This window comes from Leptosomus discolor, chromosome 7, assembly GCF_034619465.1.
Source record: "Leptosomus discolor isolate bLepDis1 chromosome 7, bLepDis1.hap2, whole genome shotgun sequence".
Taxonomy (NCBI): domain Eukaryota; kingdom Metazoa; phylum Chordata; class Aves; order Leptosomiformes; family Leptosomidae; genus Leptosomus; species Leptosomus discolor.
This window is the reverse complement of record NC_141397.1, coordinates 8,729,354-8,746,708: the sequence shown is the minus strand read 5'-3', so window position 1 is coordinate 8,746,708 and position 17,355 is coordinate 8,729,354. Positions and strand designations below refer to the sequence as shown.

General features: G+C 42.5%; 1 protein-coding gene, 1 long non-coding RNA gene and 1 other non-coding gene across 3 annotated transcripts; 1 reads left to right on the top strand and 2 right to left on the bottom strand.

Moving 5' to 3' along the window:
• Positions 1-1,008: 1,008 nt before the first annotated feature.
• LOC147415065 (uncharacterized) lies at positions 1,009-5,565 on the bottom strand. Its single transcript, XR_015183562.1, has 2 exons — positions 5,415-5,565; positions 1,009-1,391 (listed from the first exon to the last, which is right to left on the bottom strand). It is a non-coding gene; the product is annotated as an uncharacterized LOC147415065 (long non-coding RNA).
• Positions 1,016-1,103, bottom strand: LOC147415066 (small nucleolar RNA SNORD93). Its single transcript, XR_015183682.1, has one exon. It is a non-coding gene; the product is annotated as a small nucleolar RNA SNORD93 (small nucleolar RNA).
• A 193-nt stretch (positions 5,566-5,758) lies between the features above and the next one.
• TOMM7 (translocase of outer mitochondrial membrane 7) lies at positions 5,759-10,690 on the top strand. The gene is made up of 3 exons (XM_086468210.1): positions 5,759-5,919; positions 9,199-9,247; positions 10,468-10,690. The coding sequence occupies exons 1-3, from the start codon at positions 5,817-5,819 to the stop codon at positions 10,481-10,483; spliced, it is 168 nt and encodes a 55-aa protein (XP_086324336.1). The 5' UTR covers positions 5,759-5,816; the 3' UTR covers positions 10,484-10,690.
• Positions 10,691-17,355: the final 6,665 nt, after the last annotated feature.

Genomic DNA, 17,355 nt, shown 5'->3' with positions numbered 1-17,355 from the left:
AAGAAGAATGAAAGCTATGTTTTAAATTCTACTTAAATTAAAGCTATGATAAATTAAAATTTAATTTATACTTTGAAAAAATAAGCCCTTTCTGTTTTGAAGGTGCCAAAGGAAAAAGCATACTTAGGGATATATACACAGTAACCGAAACGATGTATTTTTTTTTTAACAGTGACTTAAGATAAAAACCAGAACAAACTCACATGCTCACAAAAGACAAAAGTTCCACATCCACCTGGCATATTTCAACTCAGAGATCCTTCTTTTTGCTTTACTACCTGTTTTCTCTTTGCTTATAACCAGGAGATAATCAGTAGTTTGTTGTTGTTGTTGTATACGTTTATCCTGTAAAATCTGAACGAGTGCATCCAGCAGCACCACTGTAAATCAGTGAAGTGAATGCTGTGTGTCAATTGCTCAGATTTTCAAATATTTCATGGCAGAAAAAGTTGTTTCAGCAGCATGTTTATTTTTTGTAAATGGATGCTAAGAAAGACTAGTACAGCAAACACTCACTGAAAAGAGGAAGCAGAATATGACTTTCAGCTACAATCCTTGTTTTTCAAACGCTCCAGTTTTTTCTAACGAAGAGAAAGATTTCATTTTCACGTGCAATGCTGTCAACTGATGGCAAAGCCTCACATTCTCAGCTTCAGGTTGCCTCACCTTAATACCATGTACTAAGTCAGAACTGGCATAAAAACAAGTATATCCAGGGCAAAGACTGTTTTGGAAACTGAACATATTCCCTGTTTTCCTCATCTTGTTTCAATCACAGTAAAAATTTCCCTGAAACTAGCATCTTTAAGTCCTTTAAAATCTTTATAGATATGTGCTGTTATAAGAACCTATTTTTCAGCAACAAAAATCTAGCTGAGATCTGCAGACAAATAAAAGGTTTACATTCCAATATCTTTCCAGGGAAATCCTCCTAGAGCTACTGAAACACTGCTCAGATGCTTAAAAAAAAAGCTTAGTTTAAAAACAAAGAACGAGTAAATATGGATATTAGTTTTGGCCTCAGAAAATCCTTTAATCCATCAGATTTTTGCGTATCACTGAAAGCATGCAAGGAATCAGATTTTTGTTTTCATCCTCGGCCAAGTACTGCAATCATAAAAACATGCATTTAACAACTGTTGTGTTTTCAGAGGAACTACCTATGGTAAAAGGCAGCAGCATCTTTAAATGTAACACTTTATTTCCATTATTAAATGAAGAGGGGGAGAACGGGAAAGTCAAGTTTCAAACACAGTAAAGTTTTGCAGCAGGTTAACATTCAATTTTTGAACACAACAGCAGTTCTCAAAGGTGTCTGAAACCATTTGATGAGGTTCTGTTGAATGCTGTCTCACCTCACACCGCTGTTTCTCCTTCACTGGCCTCAGGAGCTGTAATGAAAAATAATGCAATTATGACTGTGTTTGCACTCAAATCCATATTACCCCTCAGTTTTATTTTTAAATAAATAGTATAGTTATTGTATTGAACACACAAAATTACTACACTTTGCTTTTTGTTGCTACTACTCTGATAATTTTACTGATTTTCTAGATAAGCTCCTGGCAATACCACTTTTCTTGGAAATATCCTGTATCAGACAGTGATCAGAGTACAGCCAATGAGTATCACACAGAAATTCATATGAAAGAGATTCTAATCTGGACAGAAATTTTTTATATGCATTACTGCTCTGTATTCCAAGTATGTTTTGAAAATATGCTAAATGCAAAAACTCAAACATATTCGCCCCCAAGTAATCTAGGTCTTAACAACATTCAAGAAAGAGACATTTTAGGATTCTGACATTTCCCACGTGACATAATTGGAGAGATTTAGTCTTTTTTTTTATTTTGACTGTAGTGCTTTCCATTTCTAATTGTCTCCTTGTGAAATGACCAGGAATGTTTCCCAGACCAGTAGTACTGCGGAGTAGCTGGGATTTATTAGAGTAAATGAACAGGAATACTAAAACCGAATGGAAGAAAGGGACTATCATTACAAGGGCACAATAAAAATAGCAAGCTTAATGGTAATAATAAAGTGAAATAGAGTGTCTAGTCAATATATACGACCATTTTTACTGACATTGTAAAGATTCAGCCTGTAATGGAAATCTGTTAAATACCTTCTTGTATTATTTATACTGATTTACAGTGTAATCCTCAAGTACAAGTGCCGTAATGTCTTTGAAATGTAACTTCCTCCTAGAGAGTCAAACTCAAACTTTGTTCCCAAGCAGATGAATTTATGCAGTTTCTTGACAGTAAATTGGAGGGGAAATCTCAAAAGTGAGAGTGGCGAGTGCATAACGGAGGCCTCCAGGGATTTCCTATGTAGAGTTTACAGTGATTTTTCACAAACTTTAATGTGTTGCTTCACTTTGTCTCCTTCAGCCTTCTGAGTTGCATGCGCTGTTACATGGCTTTACTTCGTGGTGTGCTGAGATAAAGCTTTAGAGGTCTGGAATTCTTTCACCTGAAACGTAACCTTTGCACCAAAAAACAAAGACGAGCTAAAGCCATCAGACCGAGTGACATTACTTCCCTGAACCAGAGACTGATGCGTAAGTGATTCAGTCACGTCTGTAAGAATCTCAATTCTCTCCTTTATCCATAAAAGCTGAAACATTTGGCTGGTTTACAATGCATGCCAGAGGTATTTATTTGCTACGAAAACACCGCGCTTGTGGAACTGCTGCTAATCAAGTTAACAAAACAGGAGGGATTCACATTCTTGTTGTCCCTGTTAAAAGCTCTGCAGTTTTATTTCTGATTTTATTGTTGTGGCTGATCACATAAACTATGAGGCAAAAGAAATTCAAAGAGGTTTTGTGTAACAAAAAACTTCCAACACATACGGTATTACTGATTTTCTTTTGCCACTCCAGCAACCTGGGCTCTTGTTCTTCTTATTTAATGGATACACCATTCCAAGTGCTTTTGTTTTCATTATCGGACATAAGAAAAAAACCCAAGTAAAACCAGTATCTTTCATGGAAGTGTTACCACAATAAATTACAAACATGAGCTACCACTCACAGCATGTCCACAACATCCTACTTCTGTCTTCTCCAGGCAAAGCTGCCGCCATCAATTTCTTACAGCGCCTGTTTCTTTGGGTATTACCTCTTCTCCCTTCAAAACAGCTCACTGTTTCATGCCCAATCGTAGCTGTCTTTGCGTTTAGGGGCTAATTTTCAGTATTTCAATTATTTGAATAGTGCTGTCCCACCAGCTTGAACTTGCAGGGAAGATGACTGGTGCTCTCTTTTACCCTTTGGCTGAGTCACTGGCTCACCGAAGGACTGCTGAGCTCTCAGACCCGCTAACATCCTTGGTGCAGCAGGAGCCAAATAAAGACACAGAAAACTTAGAGAGAGTCAGTACAAATCTTCACTGTTGTCATGCTCTGGGTTGGGGGGTTTTTTTGGTGTTGTTTGGGGCTTTGTTGCTGTGTGTGATTGGTTTTGTTTTGCTGTAGGGGGTTTTGTTTTGGGTGTTGTTTTTGTTGTTGTTGTTTTTTTAACTGCAGATATGGTACTTTGGACAGTATGAGACTGGATGTGTGTTGTGATGGAAGAAGTGCTGTTCTCCAGTCACTTTTCTCAGTTTACAGATAGCTTTTCTCAGCTTCAGTCTGTAACACTATATAAATGTAGACCATTAGCTATAGAGAATCAGCTTCATTTATCTGCACACAAAACACATGCACTTGTGCTCTTCTAGGCCACAGCACTGATTTTGTTTGCAGAAGAACTGTGGCAAAGAAATATTAACTTACTTCCTATTAATTTCCTGGCTTCTATGGTTAAATAAAGGAAACAACCTACAAGATTTTAGTCAAACATTAGAATTAGCAGACATGAGAAATGAGAGCTATCAAGGAAAGTTTCTGTGCTCCGAAAATTATTCCTTGACTTGATGCGTGAAGGCGAGAAGCATCTGGTACACACGGCACACTCTTGTGAATACCCTTTCTCAAGAACATCGACAATAAGAATATACTGTATCACACGTGACATTTAAATTGATTTACACTCAAAGGAGACAGAGTTGTTTAACCATTTGGATCAGTTGTTTAGTACACTTGACCTTCTGAATCCCACTTACACTAAAATTACAACTTTAAGGAAAACAACTTTTGAATTTAATTCCAATTCAGTGAGCCGCATTTTATTGTAATATTTTGTAAGAGATTATTAACAAGCTGCGTGCTGTAATGAACAGCCTGTTTTGTACATTTAGATATCATTAAATATGTGTCAGTCACATGACTAGAAATACTGATGTATGCCATCAACGTGTTCAAAGCACAGTGCATACAGGCTGGTTTACATGAGGAAAGGCTCTTTGTCCATTCTGTAACATGACAGCACATTGCTGTTACCACATCACTAAAATGTTCTTTTATCCCCCACATTTTGATTATTGGCAGACTGTGGAAAAAGCAAGCTGTAGGCTGTCAGAATCCCTCATGTGGCTTGCAGTTTGCTACCTGTCCATACCTGGAAAGCAAGGAGGAAGCTATAAGCTCATATTTTAATCATGTTGGAACAGCAGAACAGGCATCCACACAATAAAAAAAGAAATGAGGTATTTGTACAAGTGGTATTTTTTATAGCCCTGGATCCTTTTTTAGATCTAAAAGCCTGACCTGTCGTTATTCTCAATGCAAAACACGGCTACAGAACTTTGCCTTAGGCAAACCAGTACACAACATGCAGAACTTATAACGGTGTCTGGTCAGTTAATCATGACTAGGCACAAAACTGACTAGATTGCTGCACCGTCACAAGGAGTGACTTCCAAGAACTTTTTTTCAGAGTTTCCACATGCAATGAAATTCCCTCCAAACTACGACAGGAGTTTGATAAAGCAAGCAGACACGACATAGCCTGCCAGCGTTAAATACTGCAGCTGCAGTATTCCAGCCAGGTTCCAGCCAGGAACCTGGAGACCTGGATCTGGCACTACAGCAGAAGGCAACAGACCGCCCAAGAAAGAACGAAAACACGGTGCAGGCATGACATAACCGGCCGAGGCAATGGCACAGACATCATGCAGCAAGGTGACAACTAAGCGGTGTCGTCAAGCAGGCGACAGCTCGGTGGTGAGGGCACTGCAAGCGGTCCTTGCGGAGACCACTCATTTATTAGTTCGAAAGTGCCTCAGCACTCACTCCGGGCTCCCAGTTTGCAAGGACAAGCCCTAAGCGTTGTATTAGCACTTTTTAGGGATTAGGGCTAAACCCAGAACGCCTCTCTCCGTATTTCTAGCCCAGCTTTCACCCCCACAACTCCGTGTTTCCACAGACTGAGCCCATCGCAGCGCCTGGTACCGCAGCTGGGAGAGGCGCTGCCGGTTTCACCCAGAAACACCGCTTTTATCCCTCCCTCTCCCCCTGCCACTTACCAAAAGGCACTTCCCGGCCTCCCGAGGCAGCGGCCGGAGCGTGCCCGCACCTTGCGAGCTCCGGGGAAGGGACACACACACACATAAACGCAGCACCTACGGGCTCACAGCGGAGGCCCCCGCCCTCTGTCACCCACCGCCGCGGGACAGGCCCTTCCAGGCCGCGGCGGACCCGCCGCGCTGCGCATGCGTAGTGGGCGGCGGCGAAGGGAAGAAACTCCCCGACCGCCATTTTGTGGCCCTTCCCAGGGCAGGACCGCCCCCCACCGCCGCCGCCGCCCGCCGAGGGGTGTCTCCTCCCCGCCACCCGGCGGCGGCGCGATGGGGCCCCGCCCACCGCCGCTGGCGCAGCGTTACAAGGGCGGCTGGGCTCCTCCTCCTCCTCTCTGCCCTGCCGCCGGCATGCCGAAGCTTAGCAAGGAGGCCAAGCAGCGGCTGCAGCAGCTCTTCAAGGGCGGCCAGTTCGCCATCCGCTGGGGCTTCATCCCCGTCGTGCTTTACCTAGGTCAGTGGCGGGCGGGGGACCGGGGGAGCGGCTCGGAGGCGGAGGACGGGGCGGCCGGGGGCTCTCCCGCCCGGGCCGTTACTGCCCGCCGGCCCTGTGGGAAGGGAGGGCATGGGGGGGTGGGGGGGGTGGGTGCTCCCCGGCGCCGCCGCCGCCGGTCCCCGCCGTGACCCGCGCTCCGCGGCCTCGGCCGCGCATGCGCGGCGGGGGAGCGCAGAGGGCCCGGCGCGGGCCTGCAGCCCGCTGGGCCCGGTGTGGCGGCCTGTGGGACCCGCGGGGTGAGGGCGGGAGCTTGCCCCTGCAGCGCTGCGAGGTAGTCGGGGTTTATTTTAGTTTGCTTTATTTTTTTTTTTTTTCTCCTTTAAGAAGGTTTTTCTGCCCCTTTGCCTGCCTGGAGGCTGTTCCCGCGCTGGGAGAGGGCGTTGAGCCTGCGTGCCTAGTGCGGGGAGGGCGGCGGGCCAGGCCGCTCCGGGGAGCGGGCATCCACCGGAGCAGCGTGACGGCAAATGAAGCTGCGGTTTAATCACGCCTCAGCGGCTGGCAGTCGGCTGGCCTGTGTGTTTGTTGCAGCAGGGAGGCGGTGAGGGCAGAGCTGCCTGCGGCTGGGAGCTCCGCTTCGTGGCGCCCAGGGGGTTGCCAGGCTTTGGCTGAGGTTGAATTTCTAGCCAGGTGCAGGTTACGGTCTCTCCCGAAATGGCGTGGATCCTGTTTCTGAACTGCTGTGTAGCATTCAGGGGTGTCTTGATGCCATGCCTGGCGCCCAAGGATGTATTTCACTTGCTCCTGTCATGGGGCTGGCTGGGCATCGCTGCCACGTGGTAGTTCTCCCACTTGGTTTGGGCTGTACGCCATCAGCTGTCCCTGTGAAAGAGCCTGACCTACTTCAGATACGCACGTGTGCAATAGGCCTGATGCTTGTGTTCACTTCTTTTGTGACAAGGGCTTCGTTCCAAGAAGGCTGGTCTCCACTGTTCATCTGGCTTAATTTCTGCCCTAACTTTGTTGAGCCTTTTGGGAAAAGCATCTAAACAAGGCAGGCATCTCTGCCTTGAATGCAAACGTGAAGAATGGGAGCTTGATGTGTTTGCAGTCAAAGATGAGAGGTTGTTTTAATTAATTGAGGGGAATGCAATTTGAAGGGATTTGTTTGGTCACATAATAGATAACAGTCAAGAAAACGTGGGCCTCTGACAGTTATGTACATGCCTTAACAACTGCAATTAAAAGTAGTCACTTAACTATGGAAAAGAATAATTGGCAGTATTAGGCTTAAAATTTAATTACATTTCCATTTTTAGTTTATCAGTTATTTTAAATTGGTAGGTTTTGGGTGGGAATTTCAGCGGTGTTTTGTGACCGAATTTTGCTCTTGCTGAAGTTTCACTTTGATTTTACTTTTATGATATTATCTATAAATAGGGGAAAGATGCTTTTTGTTCTGAGGGACACCAGAGGAAATTAAAAAGTAACTTCAATTCATAGAAAGCCATCTTGCTTTCTATGTTTACAGTTTGCTGTGTTTACAGTTGCACTAGTATCAGGGTGCCTAGTATATTTCTGTTATGTAGCGGTGAGAAACTAAGTTGTAGTAGTTTAATTTCATATGTCCGGAAAATAAGTGTGCTGTGCCACATCTACATTGCCTTCTTGTAATGAAAGGACATTAAGTGTGAGCAGATGAGAGGGGGAGGTGCAGGTGCCACCTTTGCTCTTCATAGACATTTGGAGGTGGCATGCACTCAAAGTCTGGGGCATTGGAAGAACCTTTTTTGTACTGGGATTGTGTTTGAATCTGGGAGGGAAGGTGTGATGCAATGGAAGGGCAAGAGGTGACTATGCAGTCCTTGGTGTCACTGATTCAAGGTCAGTTTCTGTATTGACCCCGAGTATATGAAACACATGTGAAACTAAACATAGGCAAGGAAAGTTTCAGAAATTTTGAGCTTTTAGCTTTCTCTGGAAGGCTTTCTAGGTCAGGACTGGATGCTCAGCAGATGTGTGAGGGAGCCTGGTATGTGAATGTGCAATTATAGGTCATTGGTCAGGGTTGGGTTTTGTTGGATTTTTTTAAACTTGCTTTGAAGTGGCTGCCCTTGTTTTAAGTAGGTAAATTAGACCAGTGCAGTTTGTTAAACTTGACTTGCTTATTTAAAAGTACTGGGGGGAATAAAAAGCCAGAAACATTCACACGCACAGACTGTGACTTCTGATACAACTTCATGAATTTTAAAGCAGTTTTGCTGGACAGTATGGCAGCCAAGGAAGGTGGCTCAGGATGTTTAATAATCTCAAATCACACAAGGTTGTCTTCAAAGAGCTAACCCAGTGCCCGTGAAGTTAGTGGAAGTTTTTCCATTAACGGTCTATGTTTCAGGCAAACTGACATTGCTTATTTATTTTCTGTAAACAAGGGAAATAATATATTTTTCACATATCATCGATTTCTAGATTGCAAGGGTAGGGGAGAGCGTGGTGAACGGGGCATGAGTTGCATAATTCTGCTTCAAGACTTTCAATGTACAGCTTGACAAGCAAAAGTACTTCATATGCTGAACCTTCAGTTGCTTCTCTGACATATATTTGCTTCAGTGAGTTGGTATTTGAGTCCTTAAGTGGGGGTGAAGTCTTTGTAATTAACTTTCTTTTCGTTTTCCTGGGTGTTAGTAGATTGACAAATCTTGTTTCTTGGCAAGCCTTAGTACTAGGTAGCTTTTCAAAAAGTGCCAGTAAGAATAGATGGCTTTAGATTTAATTGATTTAACAATTAGAATTCTGACCTCCTAAATTGACCGAACTGTTATTGAAATGTTACTTTTAAGTTCTGCATCGGATGTCGTTGCAGAGCATTGCCTGTTAGGACTCGGGGTGCTTGCTTGTACTGGTTGGTACCACCTTACTAGGTTGCTTTTTCAACTTTTAAAATCTGCGTGTTTGTGGGTGTATAGGTATGCATGTCTTGGTCTTCAGGGCAGGGAACTTCCCCAGCTCACATAGCTAGATGGCCCTGAATTTTAGGTCAGGTAAAGATGCAGGTAAGAATTAAAAAAAAAAAAGTAAACTGTACACTTGTTTTTATTTTCCCTGCTTTCCAACTCTGATAAGAATGTGCCATTTTTATTCAGGTTAGTACACAACTTTGTGGATCGTGATTCTCTGCACAGTAGGCTGTCTTTTTTTATTGCAATTTAGTGGGCTGACATAATTTGATAGTGATTTAACTATGTAGGACTCTGTACATACATATTTATACAGATGTATGCAATGTATGTTTCACTTCAGGTTTTAAGAGAGGTGCAGATCCTGGAATGCCCGAGCCCACAATCTGGAGGTATGTATCGGTTCCAAATGTACCTGCGAACCCAGTGCAGACCTTTTGGGTGTTACCTCTGGCCAGCAGCAGTTGTGAAGGCTGCTTTCATCCTTTGTTTTTAATTGTTTAGGGTGAAAGCATAGCCGGTCCTGGTTCCTGCTTCTTTAGAAATGCAAATGAGAAGACTGCAAATCACAAATTCTTGGGAGGGCCTTTCTCTTGATCTTGCATGGCTTTTAATACGTGGGACTTGCTGTACCTTTTGGGTGGAAGCTGCCCTTCTAATCTGTGGTAGAGCTGCTTTATGTGGGTTTCTGCACTGAGGAGTAACTTCTGAGCTTTCTAGCACGAATTTAAAACAGAACCTGGTCTCCTGCCTTTGCAAATAAGGCAGTAGCACTGCATAAAAACTGCATGAAATAAAGGGCTGTATCCTTCATATTAGTCATTGTCATGAAGCAAAGTGCATTCACTCATGTTGCCCGTTTCTTGTGAGACTGTTAGTGCTGCAATGTCATGGCATTAGTGATACTTGAATTCTTGTGGTATTTGAGTTTTATTGGAGGGCTTCCATGGGTCAAACTAATTAAACTTTTGAAGAAAGCGTGACACACTCATTTTTCTTGAAATAACTTTTGTTACTGGGCAGAACCAGGTATTCCCAAGACAAGTAATCGATGGACTGTATTGTTTGCAAAATCATATAATGACTCTTCTAGCTTCGAGTATCTACAATGTGAGGAAATCCCATTTTTAGGATTCAGTGATTCAAGGGAGCTACTTTTAACAGTAGAAAATATGGGGGAAAAAAAAGTGCCAAGATTGTGCTGGTTTCAGTAAAATCTTCTGTTGTCTTTAACTTGCTGGAGTTGTTTGCTTGCTGACAGCGTTTCTATGGTTAGCTTCACTAGCAGTTTGAGGCTATTTTGTCAGCCCACTGAGTGTGCCTCTGAACAGCCTAAAGTGTGTATTTCATACCAGAGTGTATGTACATAGACACCAGAAGCATTTTGGTCTAATCCGAAGTTTGCAGATGCTCATTTTTCTGAGCACAAGTTCATGCTCTGTAGGCTTAAATTTTACTGTAAAGGTGGCATTATTTCAGTATTTCAGGGACTGGCACTTAACTCTGTATGTTTACAGGGCTGTCCCTCCAGACTTGTGTTTTTCAAACATCCTTTTAAAAACAACTACGTGCTCCAAATCTGACTCTTGTTTCCTTCCCCCTCGCCTTTCAGTCTACTTTGGGGATGAAGGATGTGGCGGTCGTGTGCTAGAACGAGCCGATGGACAGAGCCCGTGTCTGAAGATACCCACATTCCAGAGGCGACGGCGGGCACTTCCACCAGCTGGCTCAGTCAGCTTGCCAGTGACATAGGTTGTACATACCACAACATGGAGTTTATATGGACCTAACTTATTTGCATTACACTATAATTAAATAAATACAGTTTGAATGGACATGCATTGTTTTTAAGTCTTTGCATAATTACAATGTAGTAATTATTTCGGAAAGGATAATCTGTTGTGTGGGTGTTTGGTTGGTTTTTTTTTTTTCCCTCTCCAAAATTTGGTGACATTCAACCCCCATATTTATCCCTGTTATGATGGTCTTTTGGGTAAAGATTACTCTTTATCTTCACAGTAACGAGAAAACTGAGCTAATGTTTTAAGCGCTCCAATATTCTTCAAAGATTTCTTACCTGAATGTTAAGCCTTTGCAGCTCGTCACTGTGCTGGCCTGGTATGGGTGGGGTTTTTTTTTCCTTTCTCTTGGATTTGTTCATCTCTGCATACATTAAAGATTGAGAGAGGTGTAAGTTTTTACTTGGCATAGTCAGATAGTGAAAAGTATACTTTTCTGCCAAATTTACCTTTAAACACTATGTACATCTTCCATAATTTGGGGTGGGGTGGGAGGACATGCCCAAAGCGCGCTGTGTGTGCATGTAGTGTTCTTATCGTCAGAGGAAGTTGCTGATATGACTGAAGGAAGAAAACAAGTACACTAAACAGGATATATGCTTTATTTTTACTCCGAAGTCTTGCTCTTTGAAATATTGTTGGTTTGGCTTCTGTGGGTTTTCTCCCTTTTAACACTGAAATTCAAGCGCTTAAACGGCAACTGCTTGGTTTCTGTTAAATAGTGGCTGCGTTGGTAGGTTACTCTCTCCCTGCTGGAACTGTACAGGCTAGTTTGTATCTATGCAGTGATTTTTTTTAAAAGTTTCTTGGCTCCAAATTATCATTACAACAAAGTATTGTAGTTCAGATTGGCTTTTTTTTAACCTCATTGGTTTTCAGACAGTTTTTACACTAATGTTTCAGGAATGGGAGGGTCCTCGGTTTCTCATCTGCTATGAAAATTCATGGTAAAATGTTACCGTACTTAAGGGCGGATGTGATTGAAAAGAAAATGAGAAATGAGCCAAGAGGAAAAAATTAAATTGAAAGACAAGAATTGGGAAGAAAGAAAAAGGTGGGAAACATCTGAGAGCTGATATAAACCAGCACGTTCCTTAAAATTGCATTAATCATGGTAATTAAATCAAATGTCATGAAACAGTGGAATAGCTAGTGATAATAGATGGCTGACAGGGGAACCGAGCAAGGACTGAATGCAGAACACTTCTTGTGACCCTGTGGCCTGCTGATAGTGCAGCTTTTCTAGCGCCTTTTTTCTGAAGGTAATGAGACTGATGCAACCGCTCATATGTCTTAAATTATGAAAGGAGTTGAAATTCGGATCTTTTTTTTGACTGATCCTAATTACAATAGTAATGAAATAATCTGTTGGCACTTGATAGTGGCTTTAATTGTGAGCAGGAACACTTTTCTTCTGTTGAATCTAGTGGAATAACCTGAGATATTCAATACTAAGAGATATGGAGATAGTCAATACTAATTGTATTCAGCGTAGGGTAACTTGGGTTTCTCAAGATCAGATTTTTCATTTCACAAGGGTATGCAATACCCAAACTGCAGCAGTGGGTGGATGGACCGAGGCACCTGCAGAAGTGTATTTCACGTGCTCTATTGTGTGTCATGTTTGGGGATGTGGTTTGTGGGTCTTAACCGCCGCATGGTTGCTCTGGCTGCTTTCCAAGAACAATGGTATTTGGCAAGAGGCAGAGAAATAGGGAAGTGTTCTTGTCTCTCTTAATGTGAATTTTACATAAGCATGGCCATATCAAGCACAGGCTAGGCTCTGTGAGCTTGCCATGCTGAAAATTTCCCTCAAAAGTAGTTGTAGCTCAGTTTTTTGAGACTTGGAATTATTGGATAAATACTGCTTATGCAATTCTTACTTTTAAAATTTCACTTTAAGCACATTGGATAGCAAATTTTTGGTAATTCACTGCTATTGTGGAAATCAGTGAATTTGTTGTTCATTTAAAGAAAGATCAAGTATGGTTCAGGGAAAGTCATTAGCATAGAACCTTTGGGTTTTCAAATTGAGGGGAAAAAAAAAAAGTTTTTCGTAGTACGTTCAAATCAAGTTAAATTGAATGCCAATATGTAGTATAACACTTTTCATTTGTACAACCAGACAGTGTTTCGTTCAGTATAGTGTGCTCAGTGTGACGAAAAGGTTAGTGAAACTCCTTAAATAAGCACTCCTTTTTCCCCCTGCTGAAAAAATAGAATAAGCCTTAATCATAGGTCTTGGTAATTAATTGTAGGGTAGAAAAAATGGATTTGGAGAATTTTTTTCAAGTTTGAAAATGAAAGAATCTTTGGTAGCAATGTCTTGAAATTACCTTGCACTTAGTAATTTTCACACAACGCAGATGTGCTTGTAAGAGCAGATCAGTGGTCTGTGAAGTTACATGTTGAACAGATTCCTATGAAGAATCTTAATTCCCTAAAATGACTGCAGCAAACGTGCTGGTTTTATCAAGACTTTTTTTTGGTGGTGGTGCTAGGGAGAAGAGGGCAGGTCTCTGGAGTAAAGTGGAGGAACTCTCACATTTGTCAAGGCTGTGGGCTGGGAACTTGAAGTTAGATGTTACTTGTTCCAAGTGTTTTAATCTCTGTTTTTTCTGCTTTTCCATCTTGCTCCCAGTAAAACCTGAGAGATTTTTATTTTACTGTCTGATGGGAGACAGTTAAAGAACAAACACGAGCTCCACTGCTTGACTGTATTGATCTGTCAAGCGTGTTGGTGCCTTATGCAGCCACGTGTGGATTCTTCCCTGCAGTGGGATTTGTGATGCAGTCCTGCGAGACCACGGGTGAGCTCTTAGTGTCGGAGTAAAGTTGATGAGTAGTTTACTGAAAATTGAGCTGTGACTTCCACAGCTGAGCTCAAGGCTACAGTCTGAGATATGTGAAATAAAATCATTGATGCCTTCGTGTGTGCTGTGAAGACTGTATGAACTTGGAGGTATCCAGCTGATCATACCTAGAGATACGCGTTGTTTGGCTGTGTGCCTTGTGCCTGCAAAGTGCAGGTGGAGTGTGCTTGTGGTTACCTCGGTGTCAGGGAAGTACCCCAGGTGGGAGGCTGTCACTGGAGCCTGTTGTACCTGGTGACAAACGATTGTGCAAGAGGCTGAGCAGAATGTTTCTGCCTGGACCTTCCTAAGGGAAGATCAAAGGATGCCATGCGTGCTATGCTGCTTGCCAAAAATGAAGACATCTTGAGGATTTTAATGCAAGAAGAATGCCCTGTTCTCACTCATGAGTGACCTGCAGTCCCATGCCTGTGGTCCTTTCACATCAGGAGGACAGTTCTTCTTGTCAGAAGGTGCTGATCTGTCTCTCAACTTCCTCCTGCAAAAGTGACAATGGCAGCAATGGCTGTTGTTTGGCCTCCAAGGGGGGTATCTGTGAACAAGGGATTGTCCGTAACCCTGGACTGGAGAAAACGGGCTGTTCTCCTCCTCCAGCCAGACTGTGTGTGAAATGCTAGCGAAAGGTCAGGAGGTTATGACGGGCAAGGAGCAATATGGTATCCTGTCTTCTGAATATCTTGTCTGCTGGCACACTGGCCACAACACCTGGTGGTGGTGTTGCCATTGGGGAACAATTTCTGTATTTTCTATAATTTCTACATTTTCTTAAAACTGCCTCTCCTGCCATTGTACTCAGCTGGAGTCAGAAGATCAGTTATGACCTGGTACCATCGGGTAATCCTGGTGGGCAGCAAGTCTTCAGCCCTCAGTTGTGACGGCCCCTTTAGCAAAGCATCTCCTGCAGGCTCGGCTCTGAGGAGCTGCCCTTGGGTGTGGGCATAGCAAATAGAGTGAAGGGGACAAAGATGTTGGGCTGAGAGACAGGCAGGGAGGAAGGTGGGGAGAAAGTTAGGGTCCAGAGGAAGGAAGTTAGGGAGAAAGTTAGAGTCCTGAAAGAATAAAGACAAGGAGGTCGGTCAGAAGTTTAAAGAGTAGGAAAAATGGACAAAGTTTTTAAAGGTGAAAACGAATGAAGAAACACGAAAAAGGGATGTGTGTCGGAGAAGAAGCCCCAGAGTCCTGCGCTACTTGGTGTGTGATGCTGAGGGAGTCTGGTGAGTTTGGTGGCTTTCTTGGTCTTGATGTGCAGATCTCCTGGTAGTAGGGTGTGAAAAATTGGTCCATTTAGTGTCATCACTAAACAAGGGAGGGAAAAAGATACCTGGCTTTCAGTATAAATTTGTTCTTAATAAATTAATCTACAAAGGAACCTACTTGTTTGCTCCAAAAACTCTTCAAGGCCTGGCCAGTTATGAGGGAGAAATTAAGCTGATAGGAAATTTGGAACAAGTATTTAGTTCTGCTACAAATTCTTGGTGTAGACATGGCTGGTATAGTCACTGTACTGTGTCTCCTCGCAGTTACAAAACAGGGGGTATGTGTTTTGTTTTTTTTTTTCTTGAATTAATTCATCAGCAAAACTCACATTAACTTAAAGCTATAGCTTTCAGACATGTAAACTTTGCAGACCAAAGCAACGTTCATAATTTTGTCACAACTGGCCTCTGCGGTGGCAATGCATAAACGCGTCCTTCACTTCTTTGTACAGCCATCTTCCAAAATGGCCATAGAGGACAAAGGGCTTCTTAAGATGTGTTTTTATTGCAGTGTGTTGTAAGTGAAACAGGGATCTAACACATTGGTTTGTATCAGGAAAAAAAATGCTAAAGCGAACTATATACCTTGGGTATTTTTGGAAATATTTTGTTACAGACATGGAATTTAAGCTATGATGATATATTTGGAAATAAAAGCTCATTACATCTGTTCTCACCACAGGAATAGAGACCACATCCTGATCAAATGACATATGACTAATTTAATTTTTACAAGTGACTACTTAATTGCAATTTCTAAATTCTTTTCCATGATGGTGTGCGATGCAATAGCTGTTTCTTGGTTAGGCTCGTGGGTTACACGCATTGTTTCTTGGTTATGCTTCAGGCTTAGGGGATAGGTAAGACAGAGGGGATGCCTATCTGCTGAGTGGAAAAGGGTATTTGCTCGCTGATTATTTCTTCTGATTAAGAAGTCAGTTCCAAGTTTCTATCAAAAAATCAGAAGTTCGAGCAACTGCAAAGCAGGGAGCAGTTACTAGCCTGGGAAGTGAGATAAGCAGAGGCTTCCAGTTATGTTCCAATTCTATTTCTCAGGGTCCGTTTTATTCTTGTAGAGACCCCCCCGGGTGGTGCAATTTGTGACAGCTCAACCTGAAAACAGTCCCTTTCTGGCCAGACTGGAAGGTTGCCTGTACATCTGCCTTCATCCCAAATGGTCTCTCTTCTAACAAATTCCATTTTCTTTTATTCCTGTCCCAGGTCGCTGAGCTATATGATTAGGAGGGGTATAGGTCTTGCCATTTGAGGGCCATGTTTGAACTTCATTGTATTTGTTAACACATGCTACTGTGGGATCCACAGGCATAGTGAATGTATGATCACTTTTCCCTTTGCATCACTTCCCAGATTGTTAAAGTGGAAGAGGAGACAGACTATTGCTGTGCAGTAGTGATGGCATAGTAGCTAATTTTTCCCCTCTTGATTTGAGGGTGGGACTTTGAGCTTTCCGAAGGTGATTTTACCTTGTGTGTGTGTGTAACAGCTCGAAGTGATTCTCTCAGGTTATAAAGCTGTTAATATAATTTGCTTATACATCATATCGTCCCTATTTATATGGTACAGAATAGAACTGTGTCTATTAATATGCAGGTTCAAAGGGATAAAGAAACAACATATCATAAATACACTTGTTATTGAAACCAGTCAGAATTTTGCCCTCGGTACAGTTGACATGGAATAAAATCTTGAAAATGCTGTGTTAGGTAAGCGCTGTCTGGTAGAAATAAGGATGGCAGGGCAAATCAAACCCCAGTTTTCTGAATCTGAAGATTAATGTTTAATTTTTTAAAAACAGATTTTGTCATGAAAGGTCGAATCATCTTAGATTCTGGTCAGAATCTGAATAGAAATTCAGATTGCAAAATTTCTATGGTGAGTTTTCTGATGGCTGCCAAAGTCAATCTTGAAACTATACCGAGATTTGGTAAAATATGTTTAGATTACAGAAATTAGTTGATGTTGTTAAGAGTTCAAGGAGGAAATGTATTTTAGTGTTGGAGCCTACAGAAGTTGCATTTTCTGGGATCAAGGGGGTGGGTTTTGGTTTTCCTGGCACCAAGAAGTTGTTCACTGATAGTGATCACAAACTGTTACCTAATCATTCAACTCGAGAAGCAAGGGTTTACAGAAAGCTTCCTGCCCAATATCAGGTATGCAGTAATATATGTATATTTGGCAGCACTTCTTGACCATTAGGGTCGGACTTTGGTGTATACACTATGGCACACTTACCTTTCCACCGTTTTATCTTTTAAATTGAATGCGGGAAAGGTTATTAGTCACAAATACCAGTGGCAAACTTGGGGGGAAGTTTCCCATCGAGCTAAGCCAACCTAATGGCTCATTACTGCTGAAAAGTGATCCTGCTCCTCTTGCTTCACTGGTGGCGTAACTCTTCCAGCCCTTGTAGCCTCAGCTCCGTCTTGCTAACCTCACTTACTGTCAGCCGTTAATACAAATCGAGAGATACAGACAGTCCCTTTCAAGTAGCTGCTGTTCTTTCTGTCAAAATTCGTCATTTACATCAGTACATAGGCTTCCCGGGCAGGGG

Excerpts from the sequence above, each read along its gene's own strand:
- TOMM7 (XM_086468210.1), top strand. The coding sequence starts at position 5,817 with ATGCCGAAGCTTAGCAAGGAGGCCAAGCAGCGGCTGCAGCAGCTCTTC. Across the intron at positions 5,920-9,198 it reads CCCCGTCGTGCTTTACCTAG|GTTTTAAGAGAGGTGCAGAT; the intron begins GTCAGTGGCGGG and ends GTTTCACTTCAG.